Source organism: Maylandia zebra, linkage group LG10, assembly GCF_041146795.1.
Source record: "Maylandia zebra isolate NMK-2024a linkage group LG10, Mzebra_GT3a, whole genome shotgun sequence".
Classification (NCBI taxonomy): domain Eukaryota; kingdom Metazoa; phylum Chordata; class Actinopteri; order Cichliformes; family Cichlidae; genus Maylandia; species Maylandia zebra.
Genome location: NC_135176.1, coordinates 9,181,657 through 9,205,848, shown reverse-complemented (window position 1 = coordinate 9,205,848; position 24,192 = coordinate 9,181,657). Strand labels below are relative to the sequence as shown.

Sequence of the window (24,192 nt, the reverse complement as noted above, 5' to 3'; positions counted from 1 at the left end):
AAGGGAGCAGCCAAAAGTAGCTTTAATGAGAATCCACCAGCTGTTGTTTTGGAGTACTAAAACGACAATTTGCGTACCATTTTCTAGCTCTATTAGGGAACTTTTTAAAAGCTTCAGTTCTTATTGTTAGAGAATTGCTAAGAAACATATGAATCGGATATCTGTGACTGCTCTGCAGAACAACAGCAACTGGTCAAATTAAACGAGATATTGTGATTTGGAAATTCCATATTATAGTATAGCTTTAATGAGCTCATTTAAACTGAGACAATACAGCGTACTATAAAACAAAAGGGGAGTTTATATATACCCATACAATATATAATGTTAATGAACATCTTTGTTTTGGTTTTTTTTTATTCTTTTTGAAAATGAAAATACAAGGATTTTCTGTTCATTTCTGAGAAGATCACTATTTGTATTAGTGCGACCTTATGCATGTGTGTCTGTGTGTGCATCTTCCCCTTGCCTTTACTCTCGCCCTCAGCAGGTCCATAGTAGCTAAACAGGCGTCCCAACAGTGTTTCCTCTGAACCCCCAGGCTGCAGTGCCTCCTCCTCCATCAACCACAACAGACCCCGGGCCTCATCTGTTCGCACTGTCCGTACCTGTCCCCACACACACACACACACTATTCTGTTTTACCTTTATGACCCTCTATGCAAAAGATTTTACAAAAGGAATGTCAAACATGAGTAAACATCTAGTTCATGTTAGTGTTTAATGGAATATATTGATGAGTCACAATATATTTAAGATATTATTATCCACCTCCTACAAACAATAATGACAAAGCAATAAGTATTAATTATAAAAAATATCCTTCAAATGCCTGGTGCTGGCCTCTGTAGTGAGCGTTTGCTTACATATAAACCATTCTAAATGTCAGCGAAAATACTTTGCCCTCTGTTTTCCCAGTCTGAGCAGTGTATCACAGACATGGAGATATTGTTAGCAGCAGAAATTTAAGTTTCAATAGCATTTGTGATGTGAGCATACTTTTAGCAGTTTACTGCAATAATACCGTCATAACAGTTTTGACTTATTCCACACAATTAAAATAGGGAAAATGTGGAAAGTATAAAGGGAGAAAAATTTAAATAATGCAATTAGTTACACAATTAGCATGTCATTGTTGAATAAGGGTATGCCAAATATATGTCACCATAATACATAACACACTGAAGCGTTCACTTTTAAGTCAGAGACATTGAGCATAACCATCTTGTTGTTCAAGCTCATGAGAAAGGTAGCTACTGTCTAAATCCACCCTGGGAACTGTGGCTTAAGAAGCAAATCCACAAAACCAAAAAATGCTTTAGCAGCCATCAGAAGTTGCACTGGAGACATCCTTATCAGCAGTGCACACTACGCTGACTACAAATACAAAACAGGCTATCAGTTTGGAGAAGACATGTGACAACTATGAGGCTTGCAATGAATCAAGCATTAAGGCTGTTTGTGATAACAGATGTCTGAGCTACAACAGGAAAAAAAAATATCTGTGAGGGAAAAAAAAAAAAAAAATCTTTGATCAAAATGTCTTTGCACTCTAAACAGCATAGATCTTTATAGCTGACTTTAGAAATTACTTTGAAGAATCTGTGTTATTTTTACCCTTCGGTTTTTAGTGTGATGTACTACAGTTCACTGCTTTTGATGACATTCCCATTAGAGTGGGGACCCTTTAAAAAGTAAAGCACTCAAACCAAACACATTGGAATTACAGCAAAGTGATCTATGGACTCTCTAAACTCGGCCATTTCTGTTTCCATGGTGCAGATCATAGGCTGGAAAGGCCAAACATTGATTTTCTTTCTTGAAGTCAATTCTCTAACCTTTCTTTTCTTGCTCCCACCCTCTCTTTCTAGTCTCTGCCAAACAAGTCTAACATAGAGAGAAGTCTTCTGATGCTTAGAGACATTATTCAATTTTTTTCTTAATTAAAAAAACAATATATTGTACCCAGGGATTAACATTAACATCTGAAAATCAAACATTTTATGGTACTAAAACCAAGGGAAATGAGAAATTATGCAAGTTAGATGTGTGACAATAAAATGAAGAAAGACAATAAAACAAGCGTACCAGTGCTTGACTCGAAGCTTGGTCTACCACTGCCACAGACAGAGACGTGCTGGTTTCTGTGTCGTCTAAGGAAAGTTCTATGTTTTCCTGGAGGACAGCAAAGAGATTGACAAACTAATGACCTATGATGTCAAAAAATAGGATTTTGAATGCTAGGCCATTTGAAACCCACTGTCATAGACCAATAAGTTAGCAAAATATATATTTTTTAGTTTTGAACTATTAACAGGATAAATGAGAAAGCGACAGAGAGCAGAAGATTTTTAGAGAGGCAATGGTACAGTGGTTAGAACTGCTGCCTCACAGCGAGTAGGTTCAAGACCTACCATCCAGCTGGGGGTTTCCTGTGTGGGTTCTCTCTGAATACTCTGGTGTCCTCCCACAGTCCAAAGACATGCATCTTAGGTGCACTGGTGATTGTAAATTGCCCATAGGCCTGGTTCTGAGAATGTCTAATTATCCGTTTCTATGTGTTAGCCATGTCAATGACTAGCAACCTGTCTAGAGTGTACCTTGCTTTTTAGCATATAACAGCTGTCACAGTCTCAAGTCTTTATATTTTACCACAGCTCCAAAATGTAATAGCATTTTATAGGTTAACTACAACTATTTTAACTTGGTTTAAAAAAAAAAAAAAAAAAAAAGAACAAATACATTGTTATTAAGCCATAAAGATTTGACCATTTTGGTTGCAGCTCCATTAGTCATTTCTAGATTAATGTGGCACATGATAAAAATTATCTGAGATAAAGCTATAGCTATAAAGATTAAGAGATAAAGTAACAGTGCATGGTAACAGAGTGGATCATGCTCCAGAAAGGGGAGAAAATGCTGGCATGCTAATAATGTGGCCACGACAGATGCCAGTGTTCAAGCTGACTGTGTATGTGAAGTCTCCCCACTGATTTTTGTTCTCTGCTGCGGAGAGTCCATGTACAGAGGAACGCAAAAAACAGAAAAAAAAAAAATACTAGCCAGAAAGCTAGAGCGCCCAACAGCAATTTATTCAAAAATATAAAGGCATACTGTGTGTGCCGGTTGTGTGTATCACAATTTAACCCGCCTGCCTGTCACTGTGATTGTTAAGACTGTGTGCCGTTTTAAATGAGTTTGACCCAGTTTACAATGACACTTTCACAGGTTCTTATGTTTTCAAGATGTACTGACAAGAGAGAATTACACTACACGCATTTATGCAATATTTCATCTCATTCCAACTCCATTTCTGCCATGCAAAGGATGTGGGTGGGAAATCCCAGGATCCTTTTTCAGAAGCAATGTATCTGAAGCAATATAATCAGGATGTCTGGGTAACTCCAGTGTGATATCAGGTGAGTTTTTAATAAAAACATTGTTGCAATGAATTGAGACATAACTGTAAGTAATGAAAGAAAACTTTCTATTTGTCCTCAAAAACACTAAATCCTATGGGATGACTACACCCATAGTTATGATGGTCCAGTCCTGCTAGACAGAACGTTAAAGAGGACAGAAGTAGAATAGATCTTTAGGGAACAACAGCACTGCTGTGCAGCTGGGCGTTTCTCCCACAGGCAGCTGTGAGTGACTTTACTTTGATCTTGGCAGAAGCGGTGAAGACTGGCATCACTAATGAGAAGGTCTAACACATGAACTACTTTGACTTGTCACAGCTTGTGACAGGTAGAACAGATAGTGTATCTGATGTGTGTACACATACTCTATTGGAGTTGATATATCTGAGAGAAAGGACCAGACAAGGGGAGAGAAAGGGTAGGAGGAAGGCAGAAACAATGAGAATGAGGCTGTTTGTATGCACGGTGCATAATACTTTACATGGCATTACCTCTTTGTATCGCTCCAGCTCCTGAACAAAAGTACGCTGGTAGAAGAGGGTCTGCAGACGCTCTTGAGTGTAGTTGTGGCACAGGTCTTCAAAGGTTGCACCACATTCACGCTTAGCCAGCCTTGGGTTTTGAAAGCCTGGTGTGTCCACAATGATCAGAGAACACAGGGAGTGCTGGCTGGATTTCAGAGCCCTTAAGCAAACATGGTAAATACATACACACACATAACATTAGCAGTGCCATATTTGACAACCTCTTGATATAACCTCATCTCATGCCACTATATCCCTAACTGAAATAAAACTGGCTCTAATACTCTGAAACCATTCAAACATTCTTGTTTAAACACAAATGATGGTTACTAAAAGTGACATGAGGCATCTACATTTTTCTGTTGCATACCGGTTCAGCACAATCATGACATCTTCATTACAAATGTAATGTACTGTCAGTAACACACCAGAGAAGAAATACTAACCGGTTTATTAGAGAAATGACGGTAGTGAAGAGTTCAGAGTAAAGCCCGGATGCCATGGCTTCTAAACACTCCACTGCTGTTGCTTTGAATGCTGATATAAAAACGCAGAGTCAGAACAAATCCTCAATAGCTAATTCACAATATCTCCATCAGCAAATAACACAAGAACCAGTTGAATAGGAAGGAGGAATGTCAACATGTTGAACTGTAAAAGCTTTACTGAAACTATAGTCAAAGCATTTGATTTAAAAAGGAACTACATTTCCATGGTATTCAAACACATTATTTTCTGAGTTAGAAGGTATTGAAAATACCTACAAAAGTGTCTTTCTGAAGCAGTGTCATTTAGGGATCAGGTGTTTTGGAAACTGTCAAATCAAACTGAATACTCATGTCTGTGCCTAGAGGCAATGGCCACCTGTTAAGCTTTCATAATTCATTACACCATCACATAAGTGAGTTTATTGTTGCATAGGCGATATATTCATGTGTGCACACACGTCAATGACTATATGCTCATGAATGAGGGGAGATGCAGGGAAGGAGAAACAAAGGTCATTTCTGTCCATCCCTACTGTGAAAGACCTTTAACTGAGTCGTCATGCCCTTCAGAATGTACTGCAGTCTTGATGAACCAACACGTGTGAAAAATCAATGTGAGGCAATTATGATTTCAGGGACAATGAATGAAGAGTGGATCCAAAATTGCTTGTCCCAACATAGTATGCGCACCTATCTGTCAATAGCCATTGTAAAGCTGTGGTATTCATTACCAAGATAAGCTTTACTTTTTCTCTCCCTTGCATTTTCCCTTTGAGTGATGAGCAGCAACATATGCGTGTGCAAGTGTAAATAGAATGAGAGTGACAAAAAAAGAAAAGGTAGGGAGAAAGGGGGGTACTGTGAGGAATAAAGAGTAAAGAATATGGTGGTAAATGTGGCGTGGAGTACCTGCATCTGCCGTGCCATTTTCGTCAGAAGCCTGGCGAATAGTGCTGGCTCTGGGCAGGGTGCCCTTGGCCTGGTGCTTGAAGATGGAAGAGGAGAGCTCCTCCAGGGTGCAGCCCAGCAGGTAGGCTGCCTTCTGAGCCCACTCATGACGTGCAAATTGTTTCCTGCCAGCTGAGACACGTGCATGAAAACCTCCATTAGCCCTTCTGCCAACTATTGCAGGCACATGGTGACTTTGTGACAATACTGTCTGTGACAGGGTAGGATTATGTGTCTGGTCGAACTGACACTGACACAGCTGATAAAAACATGCACTAAAAGCATGTTCAAAAGGGTGGTAGTCTGAATACATTTAACTACTGTGGAGATGGAGACACACACACACACACACACACACACACACACACACACACATCTATAAAGTAAAAACCTTATTTCAATTGTTTAATACTGAAAAAATGTCTATTAAATTGAAATTATAATTGCCCCTTTTATCTTATTGAGAATGAAAGCGAAATTTATCATTAGGGGACATAATTTATTTATTTACATAAAGACTGCTGTTGGGAAAACTAACTTTCCCTCAATCTAGCGGCTGAGTGATGCTAACATAAAGATATGAGTGCCAGCTTCAGTTTTAATCCACCATGAAGTGGTATCTTCTAAGACTTAAGAGAGAAACTGTGGGATTTCAGACAAAGTAGTGGGCTCTATCTGTCTCATCAGTACTGCAGAAGCCTTGTATACTTCTCTTATTGATAAGGCTAGTTATGAAGACAAGCAAAGGCATTTAAATATTTACTTTGATAGATACCAGGCAGCACAATTACTTAAATTCCACTAAAACATCAAAAAGAGCAAAGTGGGTTTACCAACATGAATGAACATTGCAGAATCAAACAGCAGATGGCTGTACAGCTTTTAAAGATAATAAAAGAAAATTACATATGTACACTATTTCTTCTTAAGTACACAGAAAGAGTATGCTAAGTCTCCTATCTATACTTATTCGATGTAAGTGTTCACTACACAATATACAGAGAAAACTAAGTTCATTTCAGGTGGTCCCTTAACTAGGTTTTGGAGATCACTGCTGCCCTCTTGTGTACCAGGATAAAGTTACACTGCCAATGGATTTATTTCATAATCTGTTTATTACTCCTTTTGATAACCAAAATGCAAACTAGGCCCTTGGTACAAAAGGGTCTAGACTGTAGACTATTATCATTAATAAATATTCCCATAGACAGGCCTCTCAATGACTTCCTATTCCTACCCCTGACATTGCTTCTTCATAAGAATTCATTTTGAAAACGAAGACACCAATCAAATGTATTGCCAAGCAGAAAGTTGTTCAGAATTTTTATTCCCAATAACAGACAGTATTTATTGATTTTTTTTTAACTATTCCCTGCTTTATTCTGCCATCAGAAATATTGGGAGCCAGCTGGAGGGGATCACTGCAAATTATTTGGCAAGCTATTCTCATAAGTAACTGGCAATTACAGACAGGCACTGAAGAGTGAGCAAACGTATCAGAAAGCACAAAATTCAGCACTATTGCCACTGTTATCACATTTTTTTGTGGTTTCTCTGTTGTATATTATCCTGCTATTCGGTAATTAATTTATTTGCACTACAACAGCAATTAAATCCTTAAATGGACAGTTTTTCATTTGCTCATCTGTGTAAATATGCCCACTTAACCTCAGTTAAAATTAAAACAAAACAAATTTCATCAACCAAAAAGTCAATGCTAAATATAAATAAACACTTAAATCTGTGTTTTGAAAGGACTTAAATGGTTAATTCTATCCTTTCTATCCTTCCAGTGGCCTTTTATAATGACAAAAAAAGGATGTGATGATTAACTCACCTAAAATAAAAATCTTTGTGGCAGCTACAGCTTTTACAAATGTCAGCTATCTAATTTTAAAAAGTTAGTCAAATCCTGACAAAAGGGCCGTTCTATTACTCTAAAGGAAAACAATCTGTTACATTAGGTTTCATCATTCGAACAGCTTTAGACAGAAGCAAGTTCTTGTGTTCGTGAGAACTGCTGTTCCCATTAGTCCTGTAATGCATCTTTATGACAAAATAAATGTTTGTCAAGAATTAGATCAAGGTTTTTCTCTCCGTGAGCAGCAACGGTGTTTCCAAGCAATTAGATTCAAGAAGTTTGTCATTAGTTTCAGTTACTCAACCACAAACAGTGCTCTGTTTATTTAATATGTTCATGCAGTAAGGAATGATAAAGGTAAATCCGACAGGGGTTCAGATTAAATAAAAAATACAATGTATTACTTCACTGGCAGCCACATACTATAAAGGCAGCAATAATTCTGTACCACAAAGTCTTGAATGATTCCAGCCCACCACCACCACCACCCACCCCCCACTCTACGCAAATGTGCTAAGATCTAAAGTATAACATTTTCTGCAATGGCCTAGATTTAAATGTTCAGCTATTGATCATTGGAGCAGCTGTGCACTGTGTACTTTTAACGTATAAATAAATGTATTATTCAGTCATTGTGATTACATGTGATTGCATCACACAGCACATGTTGCCAACAGTGAGATAATGCCAGCTTGATATCTGTCAAATTACAAAGTGTTACAAAAACTATTTGGGCTAACAAAGGTAATTTCACCATAATTATTTTTCATTGTGTGCACAAATCAAAAACAGCATTTTGCTTTGTCACTGGAGCCTGTTCTATAACAGCAGAACAAACGTCATCTCCAATAGGTGATGCAGTTGTGCAGGAGTGCATTCAAGCAATCTTACCCTTGGTGGTTCCCGCAGCCCCAAGGTGGTAAATGGCCCCAAGGATGAGCCAGAGGGCCCTCTGCTCATCACCGCTGATCCCCAGAACCTTCATGGCTGCTTGCAGTTTGAAAAACTGCTGAGAGGCCCGCTGTTTATCCTCTGCCTGGCAGATTCACACAAACATAACTTGAGCTTCTTTTTTGGGTGGGTAAATCTTTAAGTAAACTTTTCCCCTTCCATTCCTGGTTGGACAAAACAAGCCAAACTTCTAGTATCAGGATGCATTTACCTTAGTCTGTGGCATGATTCCAAAGGCACTGCTTTCAGCAAAGTGGTTAAGGTGCAGCTCAGTTCTAATGAAGAAATTTAAAAAATAAATAACTTACAAGACATTAGTGAACACATTTAGGATCAAAGGGAAAATAGGAAGAAAAGGCAGCATTATAGAGAACTACAATATATCTATGTAAAAACCAATGCAGTACTGTAGTGGATTTAGGTAGTAATTGACATGAGTGTATTAATCCCTACCTCAGAGAGCTATCTACTCCAGCCATTAGATAGTAAAAAACATTAAAAGTGGACTCTCCATCTGGTCTTCTTGTCACTCTCATCTTCTCCAAAAGCATTGTCTGAAAGACCAGGGCAGAACACAATATTGAAAGGATGGCAGAAATACAATATTATGAGCAGGTGAGCATAATAACAACGACTGAGTTTGGTGAAAATATACACCACTTTATGTCTGGACATTCTGGACATTGTTTTCACTTCATTACTTAAATCACGCTGCTGTTATTGTGTATATATTTATTTATATTTCTTCATACATTCTTATATAGTTCTATATTGTGTATTTTGTTGTACAGTTATTTTATTTTCAACTTTAATTTATATATTTTATCTTGTTCTCCCAGTTAAATTTACCCTTCATTCTAATTTGTGTTGTACAGTTATTTCATTTTTAACCTTAATTTATATTTTATTCCTTCCTAGTTAAATTTACCCTTTTTAATTTTTCATATTTATTTCCTATCTTATTCATAGCCTTTTCCTTTTTTGTTTTCTTTAGGTCACGAGCAGTTGTCCAAGCATTTCACTACATATCGTACTGTGTATGACTGTGTACGTGACAAATAAAATTTGAATTTGATTTGGAATGAAAATCAGTTATTCATTAGGAATAAATTCAACAGTTGAGTCCAAGTGAGTTAATTAATAAATGTGCTTATCTGTACCTGGATAGAGGCTGAGGTCACCAGGCCCGCCTGGTCAAAGTCCAAGGAAACAATGTGGGTGAAGCGACTAGCATTGCCATTCATGCACGTAGAAGCATTCCCAAAAGCCTCCAAAACAGTGTAGACTGCCTGCCATTTTTCCGCTACAATAAAGATCATACGCTGTTATTGGGGAGGGGGACTCAACAACATCAATCATAATATTAGCTAAATTTTATTTATTTATTTATTTATTTATTTTAATTCAGAGGACATCCTTTCCAACCTACTGGAGAATGTTCTGTTGGTGCTTCCTGCGACTGTAACCAGATACTGGATGATGTGTTGACAGTTAGTGGTCTTGCCACTTCCACTCTTGCCCAGCAATACAATGGACTGATCCTGGCGAGTAGTCAGCAGGTTCCTGTAGGCAGCCTGTGCTAATCCATAAATGTGAGGAGCAGTGTCATCTCTTCTGCAGCCCTTGAACATTTGCATCACCTGGAAAGAAAAGCAAAATTATAGTGTTTTTACATGGATTACTACCATTGGAAATGCATTTTCTCCTCACTACACTCTCATTTATACTCTCCCACAAGAGATGTGTCACATGTACTGGCTAGAGCCTACCTTCTCCGAATACATTGAAGGGGCACTAATGGGGTTAATGACCACCATGTTGGGCCCAGCGTGGGTGTGCACCAGGTTGCTGCCATACCGCTGCCGCAGAGAGTGCATCACACTCGACTCGTTCAGATACTGCAGAGAGGCCAAGTCCTCCACTCGGTCAAACGCTGGAGGGTTTGCCTAGAGTTCAAAGTCAGAAGAGCTCACAAGTGTCATCTGTAATTAATGAGGTTCACAAATGATGAGATGATTAAATACCTTCTCTACATCGTCTTCATCCACATCCAATAAAGATCCATCACTCTCCAGGCGGATTTTCACCTTCCCCTCTGGCAGACTGCCTGTCTCCATCTTCAGGAGAGTTGCTGCACCACCACAAAGTGTGGAGTTAACTACTTATGACACATCATTTCAACCTGAGTGCAAAAGTTTCATTTCATTTTGCATAATACTATGTGGCAACTGTATCTCTTTCAATAGTGTCAGAGATTTAATAAAATGTAAGTAAGTTTTGAAATGTAAGTTTTGAAAACATGGTTGGTTTAATCACATGCAGCCTGAGGTAAAATGAGCAGCCTGATAACATCAAAATTTCAAAAGCATTTCCAATGCTTCACACACCCACATTTACAGTTATGTAATAAAAGGTCAACCAGAAACAGACCATACCAGGAAAAGCAGAAAAAAAGTACGTTTGTTTTAATATAGTTATAAATAAAGGGTAAAAAACCCACAATAAACTCCATCTAAATGCACTATAATGCATAATTTATTTAAATACAGACATTTTACTAACCCAAGGAAAATCCATCCTTGTGGACAAGCCATACTTTCTCAGTGTTATACCAGGTTTTCTCTGCTGTCAGCTGCTCCTCAGTCTTTACCTGTTAGAGGTGAAAATCAGTATATGAAAACCTGTATAACCAATTTCTATTGGATCACTGATTAATAAATCATACAGCTGCATAATGGACTTTCAAAAGGATTTCAGTTCACTGAGTGGAGGGCTATATGGATTTGAGAAAAGTATGTTTTCATTTCACACCTCCTATATTTATGTCATTTACAAAACCAGCCCTCCACAGAAGAACTAGACTTCCCATGACTCTCCTTTTATGAACCTTTCAGAGCTCACACAGTGATTAACTCAGAGGTGCAGTTAATATGCTCACTATAAAGAGATTTAAGGTGGAAGGTTAAAATGCAGGAGGTATTTATCACAACCAAGTCCAAACCAATCACATATGGGAAAAAAATGCACGACCTGCTTGAACTGAACAGAGACACACATACAGCATAAAGCCAAACAAGTTAAATCAAGTCAAGTGTTTGGAGGTAATAAAATAGGTACAAACAGTGAATATGCACCAAATAGTAGTTTCTTCCTTGAAATGCAACTAATTTTATTAACTAATGAGTACTGACTGAGTAGGGTACTTCTATTCCTTTACTCAGATTTAACTACATTGAGTAAGTCTATAGGGAAGGTTAATTTGAGCTTTATGGGTGCTGAATGTCATTCACTAGGCTTTCTGTGACACTCACGACTAGTTTGTCCCACACAAATAACACAAAAAAGGACATTCCACTTGAAACACTTCGGGATGCAACCAGAATTACAACCAGCTGTAGCCATTATCAGACCTTAGTTGCAGCTGAGTGTGCTGCCTGAAGGATGGCCACGGGATCCTCAACAAGTTTGGACTGGACAAGGGAAGAAATCAGTAAGTTATTTCAACACCTATAGAGATTCAACTGACACAACCGCATGAAGAAACAATAAAAATGCAGAGTTGTGGAGAAAAGTAAAACAATAGGTCAGAATGTGTAAAAAGTATAACACGAACACTGCAGCAAGGCCAACAACAGTGCAACACCACCCAAATAAGTGATTCACCAACACATTTACCATAAAGTCCTTAATAATGATTGTATTACTATAAGAAATACTGTAACAAAAATAATGCACTGATTAGCAGGATGCATTTAACCACACGTGTGGGTTTGTGGAGAGAGCATAAAACTCATGCCCTCTTATTAACAGTCACAGTTATGCACAGTAAGGTATGTATATCAGAAATGTTAATGTTAGTAATTTAGCTTTCCATGTCACTGACATGCACCTAATAAGAAGTGTTAAAAGCTGTTAACTGACGAATTATGACAATATAGCTTCAGTATGTACATGTATTTGTATAGCGCAAAAGCAACAACACCATTACAGAGCAGCATGACACACCGAGTCCACTGTAAATGAAATGGAGCAGTGGTAAAAATAAATCTTGAGATCTTGAGAAGTTTTTATGCCGCAGTAGTACACTCCAGGCCTCTGCATCAATGATTTTAAAGACAAGTAGGCAGGCACAAAAAAATTTAGTTTGTGTATGTGTATGTGTGTATATATATATATATATATATATATATATATATATATATATATATATATATATATATATATATATATATACACACACACATATATACACACAGTGGGGCAAAAAAGTATTTAGTCAGCCACCGATTGTGCAAGTTCCCCCACCTAAAATGATGACAGAGGTCAGTAATTTGCACCAGAGGTACACTTCAACTGTGAGAGACAGAATGTGAAAAAAAAAATCCATGAATCCACATGGTAGGATTTGTAAAGAATTTATTCGTAAATCAGGGTGGAAAATAAGTATTTGGTCAATAACAAAAATACAACTCAATACTTTGTAACATAACCTTTGTTGGCAATAACAGAGGTCAAACGTTTACTATAGGTCTTTACCAGGTTTGCACACACAGTAGCTGGTATTTTGGCCCATTCCTCCATGCAGATCTTCTCGAGAGCAGTGATGTTTTGGGGCTGTCGCCGAGCAACACGGACTTTCGACTCCCGCCACAGATTTTCTATGGGGTTGAGGTCTGGAGACTGGCTAGGCCACTCCAGGACTTTCAAATGCTTCTTACGGAGCCACTCCTTTGTTGCCCGGGCGGTGTGTTTTGGATCATTGTCATGTTGGAAGACCCAGCCTCGTTTCATCTTCAAAGTTCTCACTGATGGAAGGAGGTTTTGGCTCAAAATCTCACGATACATGGCCCCATTCATTCTGTCCTTAACACGGATCAGTCGTCCTGTCCCCTTGGCAGAAAAACAGCCCCATAGCATGATGTTTCCACCCCCATGCTTCACAGTAGGTATGGTGTTCTTGGGATGCAACTCAGTATTCTTCTTCCTCCAAACACGACGAGTTGAGTTTATACCAAAAAGTTCTACTTTGGTTTCATCTGACCACATGACATTCTCCCAATCCTCTGCTGTATCATCCATGTGCTCTCTGGCAAACTTCAGACGGGCCTGGACATGCACTGGCTTCAGCAGTGGAACACGTCTGGCACTGCGGGATTTGATTCCCTGCCGTTGTAGTGTGTTACTGATGGTGACCTTTGTTACTTTGGTCCCAGCTCTCTGCAGGTCATTCACCAGGTCCCCCCGTGTGGTTCTGGGATCTTTGCTCACCGTTCTCATGATCATTTTGACCCCACGGGATGAGATCTTGCGTGGAGCCCCAGATCGAGGGAGATTATCAGTGGTCTTGTATGTCTTCCATTTTCTGATGATTGCTCCCACAGTTGATTTTTTCACACCAAGCTGCTTGCCTATTGTAGATTCACTCTTCCCAGTCTGGTGCAGGTCTACAATACTTTTCCTGGTGTCCTTCGAAAGCTCTTTGGTCTTGGCCATGGCGGAGTTTGGAGTCTGACTGTTTGAGGCTGTGGACAGGTGTCTTTTATACAGATGATGAGTTCAAACAGGTGCCATTCATACAGGTAACGAGTGGGGGACAGAAAAGCTTCTTACAGAAGACGTTACAGGTCTGTGAGAGCCAGAGATTTTCCTTGTTTGAGGTGACCAAATACTTATTTTCCACCCTGATTTACGAATAAATTCTTTACAAATCCTACCATGTGGATTCATGGATTTTTTTTTCACATTCTGTCTCTCACAGTTGAAGTGTACCTCTGGTGCAAATTACTGACCTCTGTCATCATTTTAAGTGGGGGAACTTGCACAATCGGTGGCTGACTAAATACTTTTTTGCCCCACTGTATATATATATATATATGCTAGAGAAGGGTCAGTAGAGGAGAACAAGCTTAGACTCAAGCACTCTACAGCTGAAGGAGTGTGTCGAGCCCACAGCACAGCAAGCTGTACCTGAGAAGATTTGTAGCATTTGGTATGCTAGCCATGTAAACAGCAAAATGGTCAGCAGCAAGTCAGGATCCAGTGACCCACAGAAAAGCATAGAGACAAAAGATATGGATTAAGACAACAAAAGAGCAGAGCAATGAGAAGGGGTAAAATAAGCTCATTTCCATGTTCTAAACGTTGAAAACAAGTAACTCATTGCCATATAATCCAGCACTGCTAAAATAATCAATGTCAGAGTACATTGTCATTATATGACTGAGACTGAAACGAGGCTTACACAAGCTCAGTCCTTCTCTGGACCAGATAATAATGCAATTAATGCTACAGAATTAATACAAATGAGCTGGCAAAGAGCCAGAAACACCGAGCTTAAGCTGAGCAATATCAGAGGTGTAGAAGAGTACGGCTGCTTGGGACAGCCCAATGATGGCCTCTGGAATTTTAGGGAAATCATTTCGGGAAGGCCGTTTGTCAGGCCTTGGGTTAAGCTTAGGGCAAAAAAAAGAGTTATTCCACTGCAGAACCACTGCATGCAAAAAAAAAAAAAAAAAACCAACAAAAAAAAAGTATTATGCTCCTGAATGTAGGAAAACCATAGTTTTATGTCAACCTTAGGAGCAAACTTAGCACACACCTGTTCATTTTTTGCAGACTGGGGTAGGACAACAGGGGGAGGTTTACCATTGGAGACCACAGGGGGGAAAGATGTTTCCTGCACCTTTGCACAACATATGTAAATAACCACAAACACACAGACAAACATGCACACACACAGATGGAATTAACATGATAACATGATGATGATGACAATTAAGTTAAAGCTCGAGGTATTTCCTTTTAACTTTAAACTAGATTTTAATTAGAAAACTAGAGCCAACTTCAAGAGACGCTTGTTCAAACTAATTACAATTTTCCAACTAATTCAGTGAGGAAATGGGTAAGGGCAAAAAAGCTGTTCAAGAAAATTGGATCATTAAACACTGTGGTAAAGATTAATGGTTTTAGGCATTGAATTGTCGATGGTGGTTTCAGCAACGATCGAATGCAAATTTCTTCAAAGTAATGAAATAATCAAAATCCCAACCTAATTTTCAGGCGCCACTCCCCAAAAATCTCAAAGTTGCATCTGAAATTAACCCATCAAAAGTTCTATGCAATTGTTCTGTAACTGCAAAAAGCTCAGTTTCTCTACTTCTGTTCCATAGCTGCTGCTATACTTGAAGTTGTGAATCAAAAATTATTTTAAATTCCAATCAAATATTGCTTGTTCTTTTTTTCTAATATATACACAGGAGAAAGTCAAAGTAAGGCTTTGACAGTCTGGTTTCAATTTCCCCTCTACAGGAAGCTGCTAAAAACTGGAATTAAACAAATTACTAAAGTTGTCAAACCCCAGGTATAATTTAGTTGTTGCTAATGGCTGAGGTCTGCCATTGTCAGCAACATAAAAACACCTTTCTGTTGTACAGTCATAGCTCTAGTGAGAGCAGAAATATAAAAATCACTAGACAAAACAAACCTACACTAATGGTTTGTCACACATAAATTTCTAAGATCAGCTAACATCTTGTTCCTGACATTAAAAGCCGAGTCTCTCCCTAGAGCAGTTAAAAACACTATATCCCTCAACAAAAACACCAGGTGCATCTCTCTGAAATCCAATCCCTCACTCTATGGCCAAATACCCAACTGTTCACCAGATTTCACAGACATCTGCTGATGAAATTTTCAGATGGTAGGCTGACAGACAGAATGCCAGAGACTAAATAACAGGACAAAAACATAACTTTGTCTGAAGTATAAAATGGAACTTGGGATACAAAAAGGTACATCCTTAAAGCAATTTTCTTTTCTTTTTAGCAGATTTAAATGTTTACATAACCAATTATTTGTTCTGTAGAAACAAAGACACTCTTCTCTGACAGACTGTTACAAGACAATTAATGCTAACCTGAACAACATTTTTTTTTTAATCTTTATTCTTGTTCCCATCTTTAAAAACATTACTAAACATCCTCTCTCACAGTGGTGCACAGCAGAGAGAGCACAGTTTCAACTCCGTCTGCTGAAAGTCACAGTAATGAGATTTAGCTCAGTGCTCCAACTCATCAGACAACTACAGTGCAGGTCATGAGCACACCCTTATACCCACTGATAAATCTGATGATTAGTTTCCATATGTGCACCACTTCCCTCCACTTATTCAAGGCAACAATTATATAAAGTTATTTGTGGGAATGTATTATACTTTAACTAATTTTGTTTATAACAAAGATTAGCTCAAGTTTGATGAATGCATAACCAAAAAACAATCTATAAGATGTTCATTGAGCTCATTTATGAGAAAATTGGATGAATTAGCAGTGACGACTTAAGTTGTGCTCCACCTAGTGGCTAAGTAGCAAACATGCACTTTTCACTCAGTACCTCTGGTTTCGTTACAGCAAGTGGACGAGGTTTTGGGATGAAACCACCAGGAGGGGCCAAGGGATCTGCCTTGGGGACAGGAATGAAACCAGGAGGTCTTATAAGGGGATTCTGTTTTGTGGGCAGTGGGCTTGATTTTCTGGTGGGGATGAAACCTGGTGGTGGAGTCAACACGTTCTGCTTAGGGACTGGGATGAAACCAGGAGGTGGGGCCAAAGGATCAGGTTTGGGTGGAGGGATGAACCCAAGTGGAGGGGTGAGGGGATTTATTGGTGGAGTGTTAAGGGCTGCAGTAGTAGGCACAGATGAAACTTCCTCTGTTTTTGTCATAGCAGTCTTTTCTTCAACCTCCTCCACCTTTTCGTTCTCCTCTTCCTGCGTCACAGTGTCTTCCTTGCGGTCCTGGGTGCGGGTGCGAGGCCGATGTTCCTTGGTTCTGCCTCTTCCCATCAGGCTTGTTAGGCCCACTGATATATCATCCTTTTCCACCCCAGCAGCTCCTGTTTTCCTGATCGCAGCATCTGTAGCAGATGCAGAAACTGCGTGCTGGTTGCGCTCTTCTGTTCCAGCAGGAACCACTCGTCTGACAACTCTTCTGACAACTTTCACCACCTTTTTACCACTAGAACTCTTCTCCTCCCCAGGTGTGTCTGGACCTCCCATACCAGTGTTGTTATTGGCTTCTTCAGCTGGTGATGCGCTTGACTGTGGACCACTTCCTGTGTCCAGACCAATTTCAGGAATTCCCTGAGGTTGACCCTTATCTACATCAGACTGGATTTAAAATTTCACAGAGAATTATTTTGAAAAGGATTATTTAAACTGCTCACTAAGGTTAGAATCAATCAAGCCAACTCAATTACTCATTTTCATTAAATCTCATAATTACAGTGTATGGGCAAGCCAGATTTTTATTTTTTTATTTTTTCTTGAATTGAGTCTACAGCTAGATAAAGGGAAAAGAAACGTGTCCAGAGACTCATGGGCAAGGTTACAAATTAGTATTCTAATGTTAGTTTTACACAATATAAGACAGGTGGGACTGTATATAATCATCCGCAGTGGTTCTGTGGGGCCGGTAACACCTGAGGGTGCACCAAGTCACTGAAAAGAAGAACTTGGATGGGCCCAAAAATATGGAACCAAATGAAGCTGATTATTTTTTACCTTTCAGAAATCATATTCAATTAATACTTTACTAATGCTATTGCACTGGATATTGGTTAAATAAAGAGCTGCTGCCCATGGTTCAATTATGTTAGAGTAGGTGCCCATCCACTATGCCTGATTATTTTACTAAGAACTGTATCTCTTACAGGACAATAGTAGCCACTCTTCTTTTACTACACAAAAATGGTTTGTATCACCATCACTCAAACACATGGAGCTGAAAAACACTTACATCTGGCTTGTTCTCAACCTTAACCTACACAAGAGGAAGGAAGAAAACAAATCAAACCACACATTCAGATCATGGTTACTCTCTTAACATAAATATTCCACAAAATCACTGAATAATAAGATAAAAAGAAAAAGCAAAAAGGGACTTTCCTTTTGCTCCCAGAAAGAGAAGCGTGATTTATACGCCATGGTGTTAGGTCAGAAGTCATGGATTTAACTGGATGAGGTGAAGAATAAATGGATGGAATGGTGGTGATGTGTGTGTGTGTGTGTGTGTGTGGGGGGGGGGGGGGGGGGGGGGGGTGCAGTGGAGACAGCTGAAGACGGCCGAGAATGGGAACCTGAAGATGAGCAGTGGGACACTGAACTGCACACAACAGGTCATTCAGCAACAGGGTAGACAGACTATGCAGCACTGAAGATAGAGCACATGAACATTCATAATGAATGAAAGGTTAGCTTTCTTCCAACTGCAAAACACATGAACAAGAATCTGACCAAGTACACAAGGCACACAAAACAAACTTATTCATCTGGAGCTGCGTCATATGTGGGACTCATTCACATTCTGTTATAATAGCAATGACACACACAAAAAACAACAACTAACCATTCCCTCAATCACCACACAAAAATTATAAAAATATTGGGAATCTGCTTCTTTTGCAGAAATGGCCATACTAGAACTAGAAACTAGAAAGAAAGCAAGTCAACTTTTTCTTAACTAAACTATAATTTATTTAACTCATTAAAAGGTGACATACCAAAATGAGTTCCACAGCAACATGTTTCACTATCTCTGTCCCTGATTTCATCAGTCCACTCCTATAAATAGTTTCAACAGCAAAGGAGGCCATTCTGAGATGCCATCAGACCCCTAATAGAACTGCTAAGCAGAGCATGTACACTCTGAGCTGATCACACTACTTGCCACACACACAGTCCGCCAGAGACATGAGCCCATTACCTTTTCTCTGGGTCTGGTTAACCTTCCAATCTTCACTCTGTCACTGAAGCAGTGCAGCCAGGGCCAAGGCAGAGTAAAACCTGGGTCTTGTAAGAGCACACTCACTAGCCCTGAGAAAGAGGGTGGGCAACCTCGAGGGCGGGGTCACAGTGAGCACAGCACAGTTAAGCTGTGGCCTGAGGAGTGGAGGGGGTAATGTAAGAGGAGACCGAAGAGAGTGGCAGCTGCTGAACAGTGGTTATAAATAGAATGTGTTCATCACATCAATTGCCACTGCCACTTCTCCCTGTCAGCCTCTTGTCCTGCTGGGAGTCAGAAAAACAGTATCCCTCTTCAGGCGCTTTACCAACTGTTATCTTTTATAACCCCCCTCACATACACACACATAACCCACCTATTTTAAGGAAATCCAAAACTATAAGAGATAGCACAAACACATAGATTAAGCAATCCAACAAATGCCTACTACCTACATCTAAATCTATATACAGCTAATTCTGTACAAACCTCCAGAAGGAATACATAAATGACAAATATGAAATAAATAATATAAAAGTACACTTTTGTGGAACATTTTATCTAGTGACCCCAAAATGTATTTCACATTTGCTACAAAAAAGTGTTCTTCACATTTTCCACCACAAGAGGGAGCTTTAAAACAATAAACTAATCTCTTACATACACTAACCGAGTTTCAATATGTTGTACTGTTCAATGTAAACGCTAAGGTATAACACTATCCAGTGATTGCAGACATGTTGACCTAAAGCAAAGAGTATATCAAAGTTTTAAGGGTTTTAATATGAGAGACATACACTGACCAGTATTGTTTTATAGTGTGTTTATAGTTTGTTTGCATCATACCCAAGGACACATTAGTATTTGAATGTTAGTTTCACACAACGTAAGACAGATGGGACCATATACATCAACAATGTAGAGTTGTCATTAAAGCTGTCATTCTGTTTCAGTGATGACAAGAAGCTGCACAAAGACACTGAAAGCAAGAGCACAGAGGAAAATGTCAAGTGGAACTAAATTGAATGAATCATCTTCTTTAGGCTGTCATAGAAGATCATCTGCCTTCATCTTACCCCATCCCTAGAATCCTCTTCAGTCACACCAACCCTCTGCTTGTCCTTCCTCACTACACTCTCTGAATCTCCTCTGTGGTTTCCCTGCTGCCTGGCAGCTCATATTCAGCATCAGTTCATTGAATATATCCACTAAACTTCTGTGAATGTCCAAACCATCTCAACATTGCCCCTCTAACTTTGTCTCCAAACCACTCAACTTGAGTCATCCTGGTCACTCCCAACAGAAATCTTAGCATTTTCGGCTTTGCTTCTAGTCTTTTTGTTAGTGTCACTGTCACAGCAATTGTCACCACCATCTTGTAGACCTTGCCTTCTACTTCTATCCTTCATCCAAATCACCCTGAACTCATCTTCAGCCCCACCACCTAACCTGTACTCATTTCTTCTCCTATGGCAACAGCACTCCCCAGTGGCAGCTGCCTTCTAAAGCAGATAATACACACCATAAAAACTGCTCAGGAACATGGCAGAGCACAAGGCATTCTTACCAAATGACTGCTGCATGCATCAGAATATGCCCACAACACACAGGATCCCAAGGTTATGCTGCCAGAACTCACAGGACACCCTCAAAAGACCATGCTCCCAAAGAGGTGATTTCAATGTTGCGACTGATCAATACAGTTACGTCCATAAGTCACAAGACAACCAAACAATTTTTTGCTATTTTGAGTCTTTACACAGTAGACTGTAGACCAAGCAAGACAGGTGTGAAAGAAGACTTTCAACTTTAATTCAGAGTTTAACAAAAATAAATAAATACTGAGGTAACAGTTACAGAGTTTTATAAACAGTCTTTCATTTTTTACAGTATAAAAGTAGTTGGACAATTAACTTAAAGTTTCATGGAAACGTGAAGCCTGTTTTTTCATTATTAAATCAAGCACATAAGAGTTTCAAAGTGTTCAGCTTGCATTTGGTTCCTGTTCACCGGAACTTTCAGTCTAGGAAATCGATGCAAGTGAGGAAGGCCATCAAAAGGCTGAAAATTCAAGACACACTTATTTTCTTGATTAAGAAAAAGAACTTCACATCAACTACCCAAGTCAGGAACATTCTCAAGGAGTGTTCTTTTAGAGATGCACTATTTTCAACTCTATAATAACTCAAGAGATAAATGTAATGACATTTATAGCAAGGTGCAAGCGACCGGTTACACAAAAAAAAAATAGGAAGACCAGATTAAACTTCTAAAAAAAGAAGAAAAAACTTAAAGAGTCTGCACAGTTTTGAAAAAGATGGTGATAGAGGGTTATGCTATGTTTACTGCAAAAGAAACCCAAGGGTTTCTCAAGATGAAAAACTAAAATGAAAAAAAAAGGTTCAAGCCAGTCTGCCCAAGTCAGTCACATGATCACAATCCAGTCCAGCAGAGAATCATTTTCGGTTACTGAAGACAAACTTTACGGCACAAAGACTCAAACAGAAACTTGAGGTTGCTGAAGTCAGAGCTTAGTCAAGCACCTCAAGGCAGGAAAAAGCATAATTTCATTGACTGCAAAGGACTTCCATCCAAGGTTTAAAAACAAGTTGTACTTAAAATTGTTTGTTAAATGAGTTTCTAGCCTCTGAAAATACAGGACTATGTCCAATATGTTCAAATGCTTAAGGACATAACCAACAAACACTCTTGTTTGTTTTTGTATGACTACAGGTAAAGCCAGTCAGATAACTCAAAGCTGAAAGGTAAGGCATCTCACTACAATCCGGAAGTATTGTTAAATGGAAAATATGTAAATGTAGAAACTGGTTTGGTAAGGTAGGCCAATTATGGCACATACCTTCCAATAACCAGCTATCATCTGGCTTTTCATTTAGTTCATTCACAATCATTAAAACTAAAATCTTTTTTTTTTTTTGCCTTTAGAAGTAATTAATTAAATTATGTTTAATGTCCAAAATGCTATAAATAGTTACATAGCACTTTATCTCATGGTGAGCTCAGAAGTTTGCATTAGCACTTAGCAAGATCCAGTAAAACACACAGCCTGGCTCATCTATCTAGAGCAGACTGCTAATCCCCAGAGTCTGTTACTGGGACACAGCAAAGTGTCGACTGTTTGTCTACACACAGTTGCTGCAGACTAAAGATTAAGGACTCTATATATGTCATAGACACTACTGATTCTGACCCAGTTATGCCTCCACACTATCAAAGCTGTTTGAATCATATTATTAAGCTGTAGCATGAATCAGACTACCACATTTTTAGAACTATACAGATTATTTTAACTATGACAGACATATAACATAGCAAGAATTGTTATATTGTGTTTCATATTCATTGAGAGGGTTGATGTTTATAAATTCAATTCTCCACATTGTTTATCCTGAAAAAGAAATTCAGTAATTGCTTGAGATTTTTCATCAGTATCTGTGTCTTTGCAAGCTTAAAGTAGAAATAAATTATGGGACATCATTCTTTACTGTCAAAATTAGAAGAGATGACCAAGATTTTAAGTCGGTTAAGTAAACAGGGCTGGACATAATTTTTAAAGCAGACTATGTAAAAATGTAGGAGAAGCAAAAACTCAGTGCATAATTCAGGTTTAAATTATTTTAAAGGAGTTGCATAAATCTTGACATATTTCACTTAAGAAATCTGAGAAATCTGGTGGCTAATTCCTTTTAAAATTTCTTGCAAGTATCATTATATCACTCAGAGGCACGCACTCATATACAGCAGGAAGAGGACTATGAGTCAGGTCAGTCATATTATTCAAGCACACAGAAACTCAGTGTCTATAACGAAGAAATTACTGTGAGGGGGGGAAAAAGGGTCGTGTTTTTTTGGCTTTTACCCAATGCTTAAAGGGTTAACATGCTCAGTGGTGCATAGATGAAGGCAATTTAAGTTTGGTGCAGGGGTTAGTGCTGTTTGTTGATAGGGATCTTCCACTGACTATTTGAATACCAAATATGAAACACTTTGACATGGTATTCATTTAATCCAAGTTCATTTGAATTGCTGTAGATTATATTTGTTTTAATGACAGCTGCATAGAACTGTTTGTAAAAGGTGAAGGACATACGTAGCCTTCGAGCAAACCCTCTGACAATACAGTATTTAGACACGACACAATAATGACAAAGAAAAAAAAACAACAGGCAGCAAACTGTGAGAGAGCAGGTGTTTAGTCGATACCAATCCTAGCCAGTTTTTGTTCAGTAACAGGCTTATTATTCTTGTATTCTCACAGCAGTCACAAAGATTGTCAGTGGTTGCTTGGCAACTTGACAATGATGACAAGATTTGACAAAGTCAATGCTCCTTGCCAAGAAATAACGCTCTTTAAAAACACAACTTATCCTTTCTAAAGCATCATTACATAAAGGCATAGATATAATGTCTTCATTTGAGAGATTTAGTGGTGATGACTGATATTTTTACCTCTCTCTTTAAACAAAAGAAAAAGAAAAAAAAACCCTGGGGGAGCTGCTTCCCCATTCCATGTTTTATGCTAAGCTAAACAAAACAAACCATCTCCAGTAGTAGTAAACTTTTAATAGACTAATGAAAAGACAGTGAATAAGTATATTTTAAAAATATATTTAAAAAAATTAAGCCAATAAACAAAATTACTGTATGTCGGTGCATCATATGGTCTCGTACTGTATTGCAGAGCTCTAGATCGAGAATCCAGAGCTTATTATAACCACCTAAAAATAGTGCTGCTGGTTCTAGGTCAGCCTCACATGCACATTTTGTGCTTTTTCAAAAGGCCTGTCTTTTTGATCGTCAAGATTGCTTGAATGTAGGACAAAGTAGACAGTCACTTATTTCAGGGAAGCAACTGGGCTGTGTACACATTCATTTAAATAGTTCTAGCTGATGTATTCTAACAGAATGGAGAAACTGGGTCTTATTCACTAAGAGACACACAGTGCATAAGTATATGCACTGTGTGTAAACTGTATGTATGAGTTTCATGCACAAATCAGGAATTTATCAATATTTTTGTACCCGAATTTGTTCATACTTTATTAACAAACTTCTGACCAGGTGTACCATCTAATGAAGCTGTCTTGGGAAATCTATGGTCTTTAAAATTAATACTACATGTCCTACTACTGTTATTTTATCATCATCATTATCACCAACACCAACTCCTTTTGAATATTACTTTTTTTTTTTCAAAAAC

At 38.6% G+C, this 24,192-nt stretch overlaps 1 protein-coding gene across 6 annotated transcripts in view; it reads right to left on the bottom strand.

Annotated features, from left to right (window-relative positions):
- Nucleotides 1-24,192, bottom strand: part of LOC101482622 (unconventional myosin-XVIIIa) — a 64,260-nt gene that overhangs the window by 36,253 nt on the left and 3,815 nt on the right. The window contains exons 1-20 of one of the 6 annotated variants that reach the window (XM_076888997.1): nt 18,954-19,089; nt 18,139-18,401; nt 17,988-18,013; nt 16,586-17,359; nt 14,793-14,876; nt 14,162-14,188; nt 11,605-11,664; nt 10,757-10,844; nt 10,219-10,325; nt 9,964-10,140; nt 9,624-9,834; nt 9,355-9,497; nt 8,648-8,748; nt 8,406-8,469; nt 8,135-8,279; nt 5,344-5,514; nt 4,393-4,483; nt 3,914-4,106; nt 2,089-2,175; nt 470-608 (exon numbers count right to left, since the gene is read on the bottom strand). In XM_076888997.1, coding sequence (XP_076745112.1) covers nt 470-608; nt 2,089-2,175; nt 3,914-4,106; nt 4,393-4,483; nt 5,344-5,514; nt 8,135-8,279; nt 8,406-8,469; nt 8,648-8,748; nt 9,355-9,497; nt 9,624-9,834; nt 9,964-10,140; nt 10,219-10,325; nt 10,757-10,844; nt 11,605-11,664; nt 14,162-14,188; nt 14,793-14,876; nt 16,586-17,359; nt 17,988-18,013; nt 18,139-18,175 — 2,725 coding nt within the window. In that variant the 5' untranslated portion in view covers nt 18,176-18,401; nt 18,954-19,089. Of the gene's footprint in view, nt 1-469; nt 609-2,088; nt 2,176-3,913; nt 4,107-4,392; nt 4,484-5,343; nt 5,515-8,134; nt 8,280-8,405; nt 8,470-8,647; nt 8,749-9,354; nt 9,498-9,623; nt 9,835-9,963; nt 10,141-10,218; nt 10,326-10,756; nt 10,845-11,604; nt 11,665-14,161; nt 14,189-14,792; nt 14,877-16,585; nt 17,360-17,987; nt 18,014-18,138; nt 18,402-18,953; nt 19,090-24,192 lie in introns of those variants that run through there. The other 5 variants (XM_076888999.1, XM_076889000.1, XM_076888998.1 and 2 more) reach the window with 5 other exon arrangements.